Source organism: Rhinolophus ferrumequinum, chromosome 27 (genome assembly GCF_004115265.2).
Source record: "Rhinolophus ferrumequinum isolate MPI-CBG mRhiFer1 chromosome 27, mRhiFer1_v1.p, whole genome shotgun sequence".
NCBI classification, from domain to species: Eukaryota; Metazoa; Chordata; class Mammalia; order Chiroptera; family Rhinolophidae; genus Rhinolophus; species Rhinolophus ferrumequinum.
The window spans coordinates 16982130-16998525 of record NC_046310.1 but is presented as its reverse complement, the minus strand read 5'-3'; the positions used below and the strand labels follow the sequence as shown (position 1 = coordinate 16998525).

At 42.6% G+C, this 16396-nt stretch overlaps 1 protein-coding gene across 1 annotated transcript; it reads left to right on the top strand.

Moving 5' to 3' along the window:
• Positions 1–11063: 11063 nt before the first annotated feature.
• Positions 11064–16116, top strand: ZBTB18 (zinc finger and BTB domain containing 18). The gene is given in 4 exon segments (XM_033099664.1): positions 11064–11880; positions 14235–15494; positions 15497–15774; positions 15776–16116. Coding segments are annotated over 4 exon segments (1608 nt in total). The 5' UTR covers positions 11064–11867; the 3' UTR covers positions 15833–16116.
• The last annotated feature ends 280 nt before the right edge of the window (positions 16117–16396 follow it).

The window sequence follows — 16396 nt, the reverse complement described above, 5'->3', positions numbered from 1 at the left end:
TTGATTTACCTAAAAATAACAAAAAATTTCTAAAATCGAGAGGGATAGCACAGTTTCAAAAATAGCAACTTGCTCATGGTGGGTAAAATTTAGGCCATATGTTTTCATTTATTTTCATACCTATTTAACTTGTTTGGAGAGGGTATGCTGATCATTTAAAAATGACTAAGAGATAATGTATTATTTTATTTTCAAGACTACTTTAATTACATATATAATAGCCCAGAAACAGTAAACATTTCTATCTCATTGAATGGCATGCAATTTTAATTAACATTATAAAATGTATGTTTATATATCAATATCATATATGTCACCTCCATGAGATCTGCAGAAAATAAAAATATGTTATTGTTTTAAGCCATATAGTTAGTTCCACGGACACTAAATTGGTGTGATAATCACTGATATTTTTAAACCTTATCCAGATGTGCATTTAATAATTCAGTATGGATTTCTTTTTAACAAACTATATTTCAGGTCTGGTTATTTAAAAACAAACAAACAAACTGAAAACCTTTCCCCAAAACAGCAAAATCCACAGTCTTGAGCTTTCACAACTAAGAGCCAAAGTTTTCTCGTACTATATAATAACAAGAATAAAGTACTTACAAATCATGAATTTAAAAATCTTCTTTTCAAAGTATATGGCAGAAATACTTTAAATAATATTCAAAGGCACTACACTTGCACGAGTGGTTTGGGCCAATATCACATTGCTTCAACTCTCCTTTTGTGTTGCCCCCCCAGCCCCCTCAAAGTATTATCTTGTACTAACCATCATCTGAATGCTAAACATCGTCTCTTAACAATGGCTAATGATGGCTCTGAGTCTTCTCTGAGTCTAACTAACTAGGATTTCCCAGTCAGAATAATGAACAGGGTCTCTCCTCTCATTCTGTGGGAGTTTTAGAGTTGTTTAGAGAAGCAGATTGGAGAGATGAAATACTAATGTGCTTACTCTTGGATATTTCTGTAGCTATTCTTAAGGGTTGTAGATTGATAACTTCAGAAGCTGCATAAGAAGAAAGATCTCAATCACATTTCTGACCAGATTCCTCCTTATGGCTGTGAGAGTTTGATTTTCATTTAAACAACAATAAATATAGGCATAAGGGTTTGAGATGAATTATGTAAGCCCTTTAGCCATAACCATTACATTCTGCTACCAAATGAGCTGCTGTTCTCACTTTGTTTTATGGGCTCTGCACAGTCCATGTCATTGTATCTGCCAAATAAAATCCTGCAAACCATGCAAATGAAAATATAATCTTTTATCTCTCAGAGTCACAGGATGCACACATATATATAGTTTTATAGATTCCTCAGCATCAGATTTACTGCTATTAGGACGCTACTCTCTTAATAGGATCTCCGGAAAGAGAAAACATCTCTTGCTTGAAGGCACCTTGATTTATATCCACCGATGGCATATGTCTTTAGTAGAAGCTACACTTGGAAAGTCAGGAATAATTCCTTTCATTATATTTTTAGTTTGTCTGCGTGATTCAATTGAGATCATGGACTTTTTCCTTAAAGATAAAGACATGATAGATTGAATTATTTTCAAAGCATAGCAGATTCTAATTTGTTTAAAAACAATGGAGGTTTTCCTTTTAGTTTCAGAGTGGCCTAAATATCTGAAGAGCAATGATGACGACTAACTAGTTTTGCAATCCACCAATCTTAGTTTGGGGCCTTGGACAAACCACTTACCCATCCTGTATCAACATTCTCTTCCAAGTAACGAAAAATAACAACACATCTTATGCCTCTAAGAGATATTTTGAGGAATCACTCATTTCTAAAACATCTCAAAGATGAAATACTCTTTACGTATGCTAAAGAATTGCTATGATTCTGCCAGAAGTAAGTCTCTACCACATCAATCTGGATTATTTCTATGATGGGTCAGAGTCCCTCCCCCCCAAGAAAATAGGTGGACACTTTTCTGGTAGTCTACAGAATAAACTGTACTTTTCGCTTTTTCCTGATTTTGAAGGAAGCAGTTGAAGATGCCAGGTGCTGCCATTCCCTCCAGTCTCTGGAAAAATGCAAATGTAGAAGTTATTTCTTTTCATCACTCCTTTCCTACCTTCCTCCGTCTCTCCCTCCCTGCCTGCTTACAAATGTCCTTGAATGCTTATTATGTGCGAATCACCATTATAGGGTGAAGTTGTTAATGTCATAGAAAAAGTCCCCATCCTGAGAGAGCTTATGTCCTGTCAATGAAGATAGTAAACTAACATAGAGTCTGTAACTTAGATCACAGGAATTTTCCTGGTTCACTTTGCTGAAGTAGTTCCACCTTCTTTCTTTCCAATGCTGATGAATGTGTCTGGTTATGATCCAGCCCAGATGTTTTATCTCTCAGGAGGCCAACATGCCTAGTACCAGGTCCTCTGTATGTTAGATGTTTAATGACTGTTGAATGAATACATTTCTGATATGTGACTAGTTAGGTTAATGAAGAATTCATATTCCTCAATGAAATGTCAGTATATTCCCACAAAAAAAGGTCAACCCAAAACTACGTAACGAGTGTGACATGACGCTCTGACTTTATATTAAGAAAATCTAGTTTATATCAAACAGGTCTTATCAGAAAAATCAGCCAAACTGATACCTAAGTGTGTGCGTGCCTGTACCCTGATGATGGCAACTTAATGTCTGGCAAGAGTTAAATACCAAGTATATTCTACTCCTCTTTACTTTGGGGCTAGTTTCATACAGCATTATTTAAGGACAGTGAACAAGATGTAATTTGACAAAAAAGAGTAGCATGGGATCCACAGAGCCCAGAAAGGAATACTGACGTCTCTGTTTTATTTGCCTTGCTGTTGCCACCACCTCCATCAGCACCATCTCCATCACCAAGACCCCTACCACACACCACTGCCCGTTGGGATCATTCTCCTCCTCTCCTCCTCTCTTCAATTATTCTTCTGTATTGTCACCATCTTGTCACTGTTCTTTACAGCCCTACCTCTCCCCCATAAGGCTATTGTCCCTTCTATGGCTCTTCTCTGTCTGTCATTTGTCTCTGTCAAAAATGCTCTATTGTGCGTGTGTCTGTGTTACGCAGACTCTTGTTGCTATTCTGTCTTAGCGAGCCCGTGTTCTTGCATCTGTCCCATATTCCAAGTGCTAAGGCATGGCTTGACATTGTAGACTAGTCGTTGGTTTTTTCGTTTTGTGTGTTGACTCAATTTTTTTCTTTTTGCTGAGGCCTTGCCGAACAGCCTCAGTTTTGTAAAACAACTGCATAGCAATGGGTTCTCAAACAACTGCCAATCCCTTAAGGAACACAGAAAGCATCAAGGCACCTCGATCGATCAAGGCAGATTCAAAGGAATCTGAAATCTGAGTTCTTATTCACACTTTTCCTATTGTCTCCCATAAAGTCATCACTGCAGCTTCACATGAAAATGCTTATTTTTACTGAGTTTAATTTAGATACCCATTTGCATTGTAAAATGGGTACTGTAAAAATAATCATTTTAGTCTTCAGCATAAATGCTAGTTCTTTGTAAGGGAAGTAACTTCCTGAGTTGTATGTTATCACTAAGGGCGAAGTAAATTTCTGGAGTGAGATTTAACCTTCTGTCTGCTCTTCTTACCAGGAATAGTTTGCATCTGGTATGTATCAAGACTTTTGCATTAAATTGATAGCATTTCTTTATAAAGTAGATTTTTATTAAGACAATTTTATATTATTTCAATAGTTAGGGTTGGTATGTATTTTGAGCCACTGAAAGAACAAAACGAAATGTTATCTTTGTCCAGTGGGTTCACAACGACATTCACGCATAATGAAGTCCTAAATATAACGGGAATTAACATTATTTCATGTATTGTTGGCACCTAGCACATGATGGAAATTGTGCAAGAACTGTGAGAATGCATTCCTTATTTCTCTAATGTACGTAAGTTCTCAGTAAACAATTTTTGAATATATCATTTTCTTTTCTGCTGGTTTAAAGTCCAAGTAGATGCTGAATTCAAGGGTAGAACAAGCATAAAAGGAAGGAAAAACTTCTCCCTGTATTGCAATGCAGAGAGATAGATGTTTCTATCTTTTGGTCAAAAGCATAGCCCTTGATACGTAGTAGGTGCACAGCACCAATACCTACTGGTAACTTCTCTTTTTTTCTTCACTTCACCTTTTCTACCGAAGTTCATTTGCTTCCCAATTTATACAAGACCCAATTTAAGCAAATGAATATAATTAAGAATAGCAGCATTTAAATCTTTAGAAGTTTTATTCATTTTGACCAAAACAAACTACTTCTACTTACTATATATTTTACAGAACTTTAAAACAATCAACACTCTTAAAGATTTACATTGTTTAAAAAATTAGGCACGAATATAGCTTAGGTTTCATATTAAATCTTTCTTTAACAGAATCTATTTGTCTAGAAACGTCATGTTTCATCAGATTATTTTAGAGAATTAAACCTAAAAATCCCACAGATGAAATGAATGTATCTTTTAATTATCTAAATTAATGCAAAGTCCAAAATAACAGATCAACTATAACATCTGGATTTTGGAGGTACAGTGTGATTTTTAAGGGCAGTAGACTTGTTTATATATATTTGTATAGGGTAGTATTTAAATAATCTTTAACTGCTTGAACTCACATAGACGGATGGCAGGAAGGCATTCTGTGTAGCAAGGAAGAAAGCCAATCTGGGATTTGAAAGTCACTTGGGATCATACACAAAGTGAATAATAAATGTATTATAGCACAAAGTTAACTGTAAAAAGCATCATTGTATGTTTTTTCCTCTCATATGCCAGAAGGCATAATGCATTTTCTCCAAGGGGGTGAGGGAGGAGATGAGGATAGAGAGAGAGACAGAGAGAAAAGACCAGAGAGACTGAGAAAGAGAAAGGTGTGGGTTGGGTGGCTCTTTGCTTTCTTTCTAAATTCTCCTAAGTGGCCAGTCTTGTTATCAACCAAGCCTGAACTACCAGCCTGCTTCAGCCATTATGCCGACTCTGGATTTATGATGGTCATGTAAGAGCTACAGAAGGAAAACAGTTCTGGGAAGATTATCTTTTGCTTCTCTCTGCCCTTAACCCTCAAACAGGTTTGAATTACTGGTGCAGGCTCACTCTGCTTTCAGTCTAGAGGGTGTATCCCCAATGCCCAGTGGAAATCTGCTAAGGACCTTTCCTCAAGAGTTTATGATAACATTATTTCTGTCTTCAGGGCTGAGAATTAGAATAAATTATCTCCTATTTACGACTTATCATAGTTCAGGAATTTAATAAAAAGATTCCAGGATTACAGAATGTATAATCTAGGGAATGATTTGGTATTTAAAATGCTTTGCAGAATTATGTATTTTTTTAAAAATAGTGCTTTAGGAAATATGCTCCCTGTTCATTTCGTTATTGTGGTGTGTGTTCCAGTTTGTTCATTTACTTTTTTTACTATTGTCTCAGTAGTATTTCTGTGTCTCTTCTTCCCTTTAGGCCATTTCAACTTGTTCATTTCTAAAACAGCCCGAAGAGAATGAGAGAGAGAGAAAGAGAAAGAGACACTAAATAAATTAATGGATTTCATGTGTGCTATGCCATTGAAAGTGAATGGGCTTAATAGAAGCTTCAATAAATTTTTCATTTCAGTGTTTTTTCTCTCTAGGTTCCAACCAGGCTCATCTCTACTCACATTTTATTACATTTTATAGCTATATTTAAAATTTACACTTTGAAATATCTTGTCTTTTATTATTGTTGCCTCCCTAATTTTTTAAGGAAAAAAATCCAATTATACATGGTTTATAAAAAGTCAATGAATTAATTTCATAGATAACTTTTTCAACATGACCTCTTGCACAAAGCGTAGTAAAAACACTGATATTTTTCGGAGATTTAATCTGTGGTTCACATTTAAAAGTCAGACATTCATTTTCAGGACTTGCTCATCAAATTAAATTTTATTTAATCTGTCAACATTTTATACTGTTAAATTGTTGTTGGTCGAAATGCATGTGTTATTAAAACATAAAACTTGTTCTCTGGCAAGAAATCTAACCATGAATGGTTAGATTGACTTGTTTCATTTATAATTTCAGGACTCCCAGAAAAGTATGGATTAATTGGAAAGATACAGGACTAGGACACCTCCAAAGGGAAGCAATAGTATTTTTCTGATACTTTAGAGACTGTACATTTTGCTTTTTTTTTTCTTTCACTGGGGGAGAGAAAAAAGATTATTGGTTTTCCAACTCTGTCAATAGCTTTGTACCGTGGTGATTCGCTAAATCTGTTGTGCTGAGGTAAGACCCTGCTTTGGGGCTCTTACTTGAGGATATTTAGAGTCTGACTTATGACCTTCCATGGTTTCGGTGGGTGCTCAAAAAAATAGTAATCATTCTGTACTATGATATCTCTAATATCAGTCTTTTATTTATTTACAATTTGTATGTTGACTTTCCAAAGATGGTTAAAAGCATCATTTTTACAGTAAGACACTTTAAAATAAAATCAGAGAGTGAAAAAGATTTTTTTTTTTCGGATGTAAAAAAAGGGCAGAGAAAATACAACTGCTCCAGGGACCTGGGAGAAGATGGGTGTAACAATTGAATAGTAAATTTAGCTGACATTCATATGCTATTATATTGTTATTTAGCTTCTCTGTTGTTTCAGATTTTTATATATTTATGCCATTTTTTTCCCAATTAAAATTTAAGCCCAGAAAGGAGAGAGCCTGTCTCATACTTTTTTGTTGTCTTCCGTGTCCCATCAGCGTCCCTTCCTTGAACACGATAAATACTCCAGAAACATGTTTACTGATTCTGACAATGTATGAATATCCCATGCATTTTCATAAATTTATAAAATCTTTTACATAATTGAGGGACAACATACTTACTTCCTTAAATATCCATTTAAACTGTATTTCCTGGCTACACTAATCAGCCCTCAAAATGGACTCTAGTAAAGACTGTTAGATCTGAAAAACAATGCTCACAACTTTTGATGCATTAATGTCTGTCCAGCACATATCTGGGGTTATTATTCTACTTGTAGGTGTGTTCTCTACAATCTTTTGTCAGAGCAGTGATTTGTCTCTAGTAGCCATAGAGCTGAATTTCTAGGCTTTTTGTGGGCAATCTGAATGTTCTATTTTTCTCATGAATTTATTACTTAATGCCTGACATTATCAATTCACTTTGTCTATTTATCCAGATATCTGTTACTTATTTTTAACTTTAAGTAGGTGAGAAACAGCTCTGATAATGCAAACATTTTTTCCCTCCTCTTTTCCTGAACTTACTAATAAAGAATGTACCCCTTTTCACATCTTTTTTATACGGTATTTCATTCATCAAGAACATTTATAAATTTCCCTAACTTGAAACAGGTTAGACTGAAATTGGGCCTCCGACCAACAGATTAAAAGATCTAGAATTCACCAAAAGCACATAAAGAACTTATTTCATGGAATAAAACAATTCTATTTATCATATGGATGGCCTTGACTTCAGCCATCAATCACCAGGGCATATAAAAAGGTTGAGAAGACAGTATAGAACATCACTACAGAATATCCAAGAGGATATTACAGTAGTATTTCAGTTCCAGAATTTTGTGTGCCCCTTTTCACCTCATTAGTAATTCCACGTCTGATTTGCCCACACAATACTTTCAACTTAGTTTACCCATTTGACCTGGAACAAAATGAAAACACATTTTGCCCAGTTGAAAGGTCTCCTGGCAAGTTGGTTAGCAACAGGCTTGCCAGTCCTGGTTCAGTTAGCAAAGAATAAACACATTTCATTTGACAATTACTAGTGTACTACTGACTGCCTTACTCTGCAGTTTTCTATTTGATATTCTCGAACCATTTTTTCATTTGTTATTCAACTTTTTACTTGTAATTCTTGCCTCCTTAGCAAGATTTCCAATTTCTAAAGGGTATAAGTTTCTGTTTTTCTTCGTAGCTGTAATTAACACAGTTTAATTGCAAAGAACAGGAATCGAATGAAAGTTTATTTGAAGGGAGGAAAAGCAATACAACAGTCTTACATCCTCCCTCTGTAGTTTAAAAGTTGTGGCTTGGTACGTACTAATTAAGGAATCAGGCTAAGGCTTCTACAAGTATCAATTTTGCCGTAATTCCCTAAAATTTGGTCACTTGGTAATGTCTTTACTTGTAACAGTGCAAGTACATGTGACATGAGGGTTCTGCGAAAAATACAGGCGCTCTACTCTGCCTGTAACAAGACGACGTGAGTAGATGACGACCAGAAACTGTGTCTCACGGAGTCGTTCGCGTCCGCACCGCCCCGATGTGCACCTGGAAACGGGACACCGCAGGATGGGGCAAGAACGTTCCTTAGTCCTAGTCCCAGCGTTAGGGCAGGCGAGGACCTGGGCGTCGTCTCCCACAGCACAGGGAGCCGAGGGAGCCACCTAATGCCGGACTCGAGTCATCTGTCCCCAAGCGCCCTGCCTCCCGAGGATACCTGCGTAACTTAGAGCGGCCAAGCCCCACTACGTTTAAAAGTATATTTATGGTTGTCACGGTGCACACGGAAAAGCTTGCTCCGCACCCCCAAAGCGCGAGAGGCCTCGGAGCATGGAAACAGGCCCCTCCCAAAGCAGCTGTCGCCGCCGCCTGCGGGCTCCTTTCACTTTCTCACGGCCAAGTCACCCAGAGGGGCGCCGCTGCCGCCACCGCCGCTGCGCCCGAGGACTCCGCCCCTCGCCGCTCCGCTACCGGCCCCCGCCCGCCCGGGCCCCGCCCACTCCAACAGTTTCTGCTTGCGATTGGCACGCGCGAGCGGCAGCTCCGGTTCGCTTCTCCCATTGGCTGGATCCTCTTGTCTGTCCCACGATTGCCCGCCACTGCCTCCGCCCTCCTGAAAAATCGCCCTCCTACTGGAGGAGATTGCGGCCTGGGGGCGGGCGGGGAGCGCGGGTCCAGGCGCTTTCGGTCAATCGCAGAAGCCCAACGCCCGGAGGGAGGGAGGCAGTGGGAGGAGAGGGGCGGGCCGAGGGGGGGGGCAAACATCTGGCCGGCGCCGCCGCGTGCGTGCGTGGTGCGTCCTCCCGCCCCCTCCCCTCCCCCTCCCCCTCCCGCTCCCCCCCCCCGCTCCGGCCCCCCCCTGCCCGGCGGCTCTGCGCTCGCTCCCTCGCTCGCTCCCTCGCTGTGTCTGGCAGGCTGCGGCCGCCGCTGGGCTGCTGCCATGGGGGCCGTTGAGAGTGGGGCCCTCTTCGCTCTGCCGCGCTCCTCCGGCTGCCAGCGGGGGTGGGTGGGAGGGAGGGAGGGGGCAGGGGGAGCGGGCGACGGAGCCGGGATTGGGGGGGTGGGGGGGCCGGGAGGGAGGGGGGCACGAGGAGGAGGAAGCCCACCAAGTCCGGCGGCGGCGGCCGGGAGGAGGAGGAGGCGGAGGACGCGGCGGCGGCGGGGACGCGGTGACTTAGGGCCGCTCCGTGTGAGTCCCGGCGCCGGCCCCCGGCCTCTGACCCGGCGCCCCCTCCGCGCCCCGGCCCCTGGCAGGCGGGGGACGCCAGCTGTGCGGCCGCGGCCGGCGGGGCAGTGCGGGAGGAGGGCGGGCCGGGGGCGCCCCCGCGAGTGGAGTTAGTTTGTGTGGTTGGGGCGGCGCAGCTGCGGGAGGCCCGGGCGCGGGGACGGGGCCGCTGCAGCTGCGGGGTCGGGGGGGTGCGGGCCGGCCGGCCGGTGCAGCTGCGGCGCGGGGCGGGCTCCCGGCCGGTGCTGCAGCTGCGGCGGCGCCTCCGGGTGCGGAGGGCGGCGGGCTGGGGGGAGGGGGCTTGGAGCCGCCGCAGCTGCAGTGGCGCCCGGGACGGCCGCGGCTCCAGGGACCGGTGCAGCTGCAGCGGCGCCCGGGGGGGAGGGGGCAGCGGGGGAGGGGCCCCGGGCCGGTGCGGTTTGCCGGGAGGCCCCGGGGGCTCGCGCGCTGGGGCGGCGGGGAAGCGGTAGCAACCACTCGCCTCCCCCGGCTGCTTCTTACGACTTTTCTTTTGTTGTTGCCGTGACCCGGCTCTGTTTCCTCGTCTGTTGTTTAAGGTGTTTTCCTGCTGCACCAGCTCTGCGCCCTCCACCTCCTTCCCTGTGGTTTAACCTTCCTCTTTCCCCGAGTGTTTTATGCACAGCCAACTACGCAAAGATTTGCATTTCTTCCCCCATTCCCACCGCGCCCCCCTGCTCCCACCTCTTTGAAAAACAAAACCCCCACCTCACCGACCTCTCCGGCCCCGCGGTAGCTGGACGTGAAGGGGCTGATTTGTGGAGTGGGAGCCGCTGGCCCGTTGCGGTGCTTGGGACTCATTAAACTGTCACTCACCCCCCACCCCACTGGGTAAATGGGGTGATTAATGTCTGATATATTGGAATGGGGCGAGGGCGTTTGTGGGGAATAGGTTGTGTGGCTGAGAAGGAATTTATCTCCGAAGAGTGCTTCCTGAAATAGGCATTCGTAATTATGTCATTCATCGCGAAGTCAGAGAAAGTTAGGTTTGTGACTTTGGGAAAGCGAGAAAGGACAGGACAGAGACGTTGGTTTTTGTTACTCTCTTAACTCTTTGCCATGGTTTTCTAACGAGAACGGAGTGATTATCACCAGGGCTGCGACACTTGTGCCTGAGGCCCAGTTCCTTTTCCACTCCTCACCCTCCCAAGAGTCTGTGGAGATGTATTTGACATTCACAGATGTCGCCGCACCTTGCCGGGCACCGGTCAGCCTAGCCTGTATTACGTTCCGATTTCATCAGCCATTAAAGACCCACAAAGTCTAGCTAAAAAGTTCCCAAACTTACTAGACCTGGCTCCCCCACCCTTTCTCCCTGAAAGGTTTTCTTGTGATCCTGCACCTTACAGAGTGAACCCCCCGCCAATAAAAAAAAGATTGTTATGGGACACAGATCAAGGGGAAGACGAAGTTCTGCATTTTCTGAGCAGAAAGATCAGATATGCAGGTGTGGCATTCATTTTAAGTGACTGCAGCAGGTTGTATGGCTTTATTAATTGTCTCCTTGAACTGAAGTACTTTCCAGGATTTCAGAAAGTGCACTTTCAGTTTGTTGATACTGAGAATTGAAATTTGCATTAACTGGCAATGTGAGAAATTTTCCTGAGAAGGTAGTTGTAGATAGTAGTAGTTAGAGTGAGTAATAAGGTGAACCAGGCTGAAGTATTAGTTCTGAATAGTCTTCCAACATCCTGAGATACACATACCATTCATTATCTCAGCAGAAAAAAAAAAGAAAAAAAGTGCCGTAATAACGTTGAAATGGGACTGAAGATGTCAAATGGGTTGGTTTAAAAATATCCCTAAACTGCCTTTGAAACTAAACGTTGGAGTTGAATAAAAGTGAGTCTGGATTTCCTGAATAGCACCGTGGCTTGAGTGTGCTGTCAGTATGTAAGCCAGTCCACCAACTTAAGACAGAAGTGTTGCTATTCCATAAATACAGTAGAACTCCATATGCTGAGTTTTTCCAATTTCTTCTGTTAGAAAGTTTGGGGGAAAAAAGGGAGACTTTGAAGTATTTTGTTTATACTAACAGAAGAGAAAAGTTCTCCTAAGAAAAAGCTGGTGGCAGGAGTGTAGAGGAGTAGCATATGGCATTAAAAGGAGCACAGCTGGAGGTAGCATTTCCATCTGAACATGATGTCAGAGCAGCTGACAGCCTGCCATCCCTCAGCCTTTTATTCTAACACACAGACAGGGAGTTAGTGTGTGCGGATCTGTGGTGGAGAAGGTATCTCATTCCTCTCTAACATCATCTCCACTTTGCATCTGTCTCTCTTAGTCTGCTTTTTTTCCATCGATGTAACAGACCTGGAGCCAGCAAGACTCAGAGGAAAGGACTTAATCAGGTTTATGTGTCCTAAAGGTAGGAGTAGCAAGAGATTAGATGGAGCATATTTGTCTTTTGGTGTTTTGTTTATTTAATTTTTTTTAAATCACATTACTTTTCTAACCCAGTTTAGGAATAATGTATGAAATTGAGTATTAAATGAACATCTTATTGGAGTTGAAAGTCTTGGGCTTGTTTAGTTCTGATTTTTATCCCTTTTGCTTGAGCAAGTAAATTACTTTAATACACAGAAATATTTCAAGTTTCGAAATGTTAAGAAAGGCTTTGAAATACTGCTTTTTGAGATAGCTTTGGATTAAAATGCTTTTTGTTGTTATTTTTCACTGCTGTTTAGATTCCTTTTGCTTTTGGGGTCGGGGGAGAAATAGTAAACTCTCTGGAATCCAGCATTCAAACTTACATGAGAAGATTATTCTAGTTAAGAAGCTAGATTGTTGTGTAATTAATTCCACTGTGAAACTTTATTCTTCAAAACATTCAGCAGCACCACTGAAACATACAGCTGTATCGTACTTTTGAAACCGAAGGTTTTTCAAAAAGGAAAAAAAAAAAAAACTTTTGTCCTCAGGAGAATAGTTTGACTGGTTTCCTCATTTCTCTTTCAATATATATTTAAGAGATCTTTTATTTCAGCATAACAATAATTATTTGCAGGAGTTTTTGTGTTAGCGACTAATTTAGAACTTGCGATTTGAGCTGCCTGAATTGGCCAGACAGCTGTAATCGCACTCCTCTATTCTTAATCTCTTTATCTGGGCAGCAGCTGCCATATGGCCACAGTCAGCTGGATCAGATGTTTATAAGCTTCCTTCTTCGTCCCTCTCTGTCCTCTCAGCCTCCTAATTTGATCACGGCTACCTTGTGAGCTGGCCTCCAATCTTTATTTTTAGCCCTCCCAAGGATTAGGATTGATTGTTAGCTGTGGGGCACTCAAAGTGATTGTATTGTAAACCTTCGTTTTATTCTAGCAGTGGCATCTTGCAGTCTGTGTTTGGGGTTGGATGAAAGTTTTAGTCCATCTTGGGCAAAGTGTAGAAGAAGCAGGGAAGGGATTTCTAAGTATTAAATTAATATGGTCCATTCCCGAAATACACTTTCTGAGATGGATAGTGTGGAACCTTGCTTCTGGTCACAGGAAAGGGAAGAAGTTGGGTTTTCTTTATTTAAGGAGTTGAGTTTTGCAGTTGAATTTTGCCCCATTGTACAGCTTTCCTTTCCTCTCCCTGCATTTCACCCCCCCCACCAGAAAATCAGGACAACAATGCATATTTGAAAGAATAGAAGCTAGTGGGAATAAAAAATATATCAAGTTATGTTGAAACCAAAGTATTTTCTGTGACAGAGGTAAGGCAGAGTCAGGAAAAAAATAGTTTCTTTTTCTAGCGAGGCTTTTTTTTTTTTTTTTTTTTTTTGAACCTGTAAAGCTTTCCAGTTTCATTTGAACGTAATATGCCTTTATTTAAAAGTTGAATTAATTTTAATATGGAATTCATCTTTGCTTTACAAAGGATCAAAGTTCAGATAGGAATTTTCAGAGTTATAAAGCCCTCTGGCTCCTAATATTCTAGATGTACAGATTCACAAAGACAATATAACCATTTTTTTCTCAATTCATTAAAAAATATTTGGATTTGTTCATAGTAAAGATGATCTTTTCCATCTGTTGGTGTAGTTCCTTCTGATCTTGTACATGTGTGCTATACCTGCAAATCTTAAGGCATTAACAATCTGTTTTTATACACCGGGCTTTTGTTGTTGTAACACTTTGACTTTAAAAGTAAGTTGTTTGCTAATTTCTGGACTAATTATGCGATTTCATTATGGGTTCTTCTTTGATTCAGCCGAATGTGTGTGTTATAAATTGTGCTTTCTAAGTGCAGTCAAGTATCAAAAGTAAATAAAAAGGATGGTCGAACAAGTTTTGTGAATCTTTCAGAATGTGTTTCGGACTTTTCTTTGTTCATTATATGAGTTGTTCCCTTTGAAATTAAACCTATTTTGTAGGTTTTGTAGGATATAATTTGTTGAGTAGAGTTAATTAAAATTCTTCCGAAAGAGATCTAAACTCTTATTCTCACTAAGAGACTATCCTGAAATTAAGGCTTTTAAAACTTGACTAAAAGTTCAAGGAAGGTGGGGATGCATCAGTGACTGGCTGGGTTAAGGAAGTTTGGAAAATGTGCATTTTTCTTCTTGCACTAGGTTTGTGCATGTGATTTGGTAGTCCTCGGGTCACACGCTGATTAAAATTCAGGAACATGTACTCGGAGGCCGAGCTGAATTATTATTTTTTTGTAGGGGGGACTCGCATTGAAAAGTTGTAAAGTTGTTCCTGGCCGGGCTCTCATGAGAAATGTCTCTCTTCCCAGGTTATGAAGACAGTATGGAGTTTCCAGACCACAGTAGACATTTGCTGCAGTGTCTGAGCGAGCAGAGGCATCAGGGTTTCCTTTGTGACTGCACTGTTCTGGTGGGAGATGCCCAGTTCCGAGCGCACCGAGCTGTACTGGCTTCGTGCAGCATGTACTTCCACCTCTTTTACAAGGACCAGCTGGACAAAAGAGACATTGTTCATCTGAACAGCGACATTGTTACAGCCCCAGCTTTCGCTCTCCTGCTTGAATTCATGTATGAAGGGAAACTCCAGTTCAAAGACTTGCCCATTGAAGACGTGCTAGCAGCTGCCAGTTATCTCCACATGTATGACATTGTCAAAGTCTGCAAAAAGAAGCTGAAAGAGAAAGCCACCACAGAGGCAGGACAGCACCAAAAGGAAGAAGATGCTTCAAGTTGTTCAGACAAAGTCGAGAGTCTCTCCGATGGCAGCAGCCACATGGCCGGCGATCTGCCCAGTGATGAAGATGAAGGAGAAGATGAGAAATTGAACATCCTGCCCAGCAAAAGGGACTTGGCAGCCGAGCCTGGGAACATGTGGATGCGATTGCCCTCAGACTCAGCAGGCATCCCCCAGGCGGGCGGAGAGGCAGAGCCACACGCCACAGCAGCTGGAAAAACAGTAGCCAGCCCCTGCAGCTCAACAGAGTCTTTGTCCCAGAGGTCTGTCACCTCCGTGAGGGATTCGGCAGATGTTGACTGTGTGCTGGACCTGTCTGTCAAGTCCAGCCTTTCAGGAGTTGAAAATCTGAACAGCTCTTATTTCTCTTCACAGGACGTGCTGAGAAGCAACCTGGTGCAGGTGAAGGTGGAGAAAGAGGCCTCCTGTGATGAGAGTGATGTTGGCACTAATGACTATGACATGGAGCGTAGCACTGGGAAGGACAGTGTGAGCACTAATAACAGGGTACAGTACGAGCCGGCGCATCTGGCTCCGCTGAGGGAGGACTCGGTCCTCCGGGAGCTCGAGCGGGAGGACAAAGCCAGCGACGACGAGATGCTGACCCCCGAGAACGAGCGGGTCCAGGTGGAGGGGGGCATGGAGAGCAGCCTGCTGCCCTACGTCTCCAACATCCTGAGCCCGGCCGGCCAGATCTTCATGTGCCCGCTGTGCAACAAGGTCTTCCCCAGCCCGCACATCCTGCAGATCCACCTGAGCACGCACTTCCGCGAGCAGGACGGCATCCGCAGCAAGCCGGCCGCGGACGTCAACGTGCCCACCTGCTCGCTCTGCGGAAGACTTTCTCCTGCATGTACACGCTCAAGCGCCACGAGAGGACTCACTCGGGCGAGAAGCCCTACACCTGCACCCAGTGCGGCAAGAGCTTCCAGTACTCGCACAACCTGAGCCGCCACGCCGTGGTGCACACCCGCGAGAAGCCGCACGCGTGCAAGTGGTGCGAGCGCAGGTTCACGCAGTCCGGGGACCTGTACAGACACATCCGCAAGTTCCACTGTGAGTTGGTGAACTCCTTGTCTGTCAAAAGCGAAGCACTGAGCTTGCCCACTGTCAGAGGACTGGACCTTAGAAGATAGCTCGCAGAACTTTGGAACTAATTTTATATATATATAAATAATATATATATTATACATATATATAATAGATCTCTATATAGTTGTGGTACGGTCTAAAGCAGTCTTGTTTCCTGGAACTAAAAAGTTGGGATATTAACTTGTTTTTGCACTTTAGAATAGCATGAGAATCTCACTAATTTAGCATTCTGATAAAAGAAACTTTAGAGCAAGTCGGAGAATAGAGAAGTGTTTTCTTTCGAAGGGGTAGGGGAAGTAAGCCAATAAGAACCTTTGAAACAAATCGTCCTATCGCAAATGCCTGTGATAGGGCTTAATTTTGTCAACACTCGCATTGTCCTTCTGAGCTCTTTTTCCCCCACTTTTTTTTTTTTTAAAGTAGAAATTCCCTCCAGTTTTATTAGCCTCTTTATATGTCTCAAATTGCATGAATCTTTTCTGGCTGTTGGAAACCTGAATGCTTTTAGACCCAAATGGAAAATTTCTGAAATGCTGGATTATCTATTTTTAAACAAGCAGTTGACTTAAAAACTTTCTGTGGCAACTTCTGGTTTTCTGACGGTTCCCAATGAGAGAAATTCTGAAAGTACACTGGGATCACTGG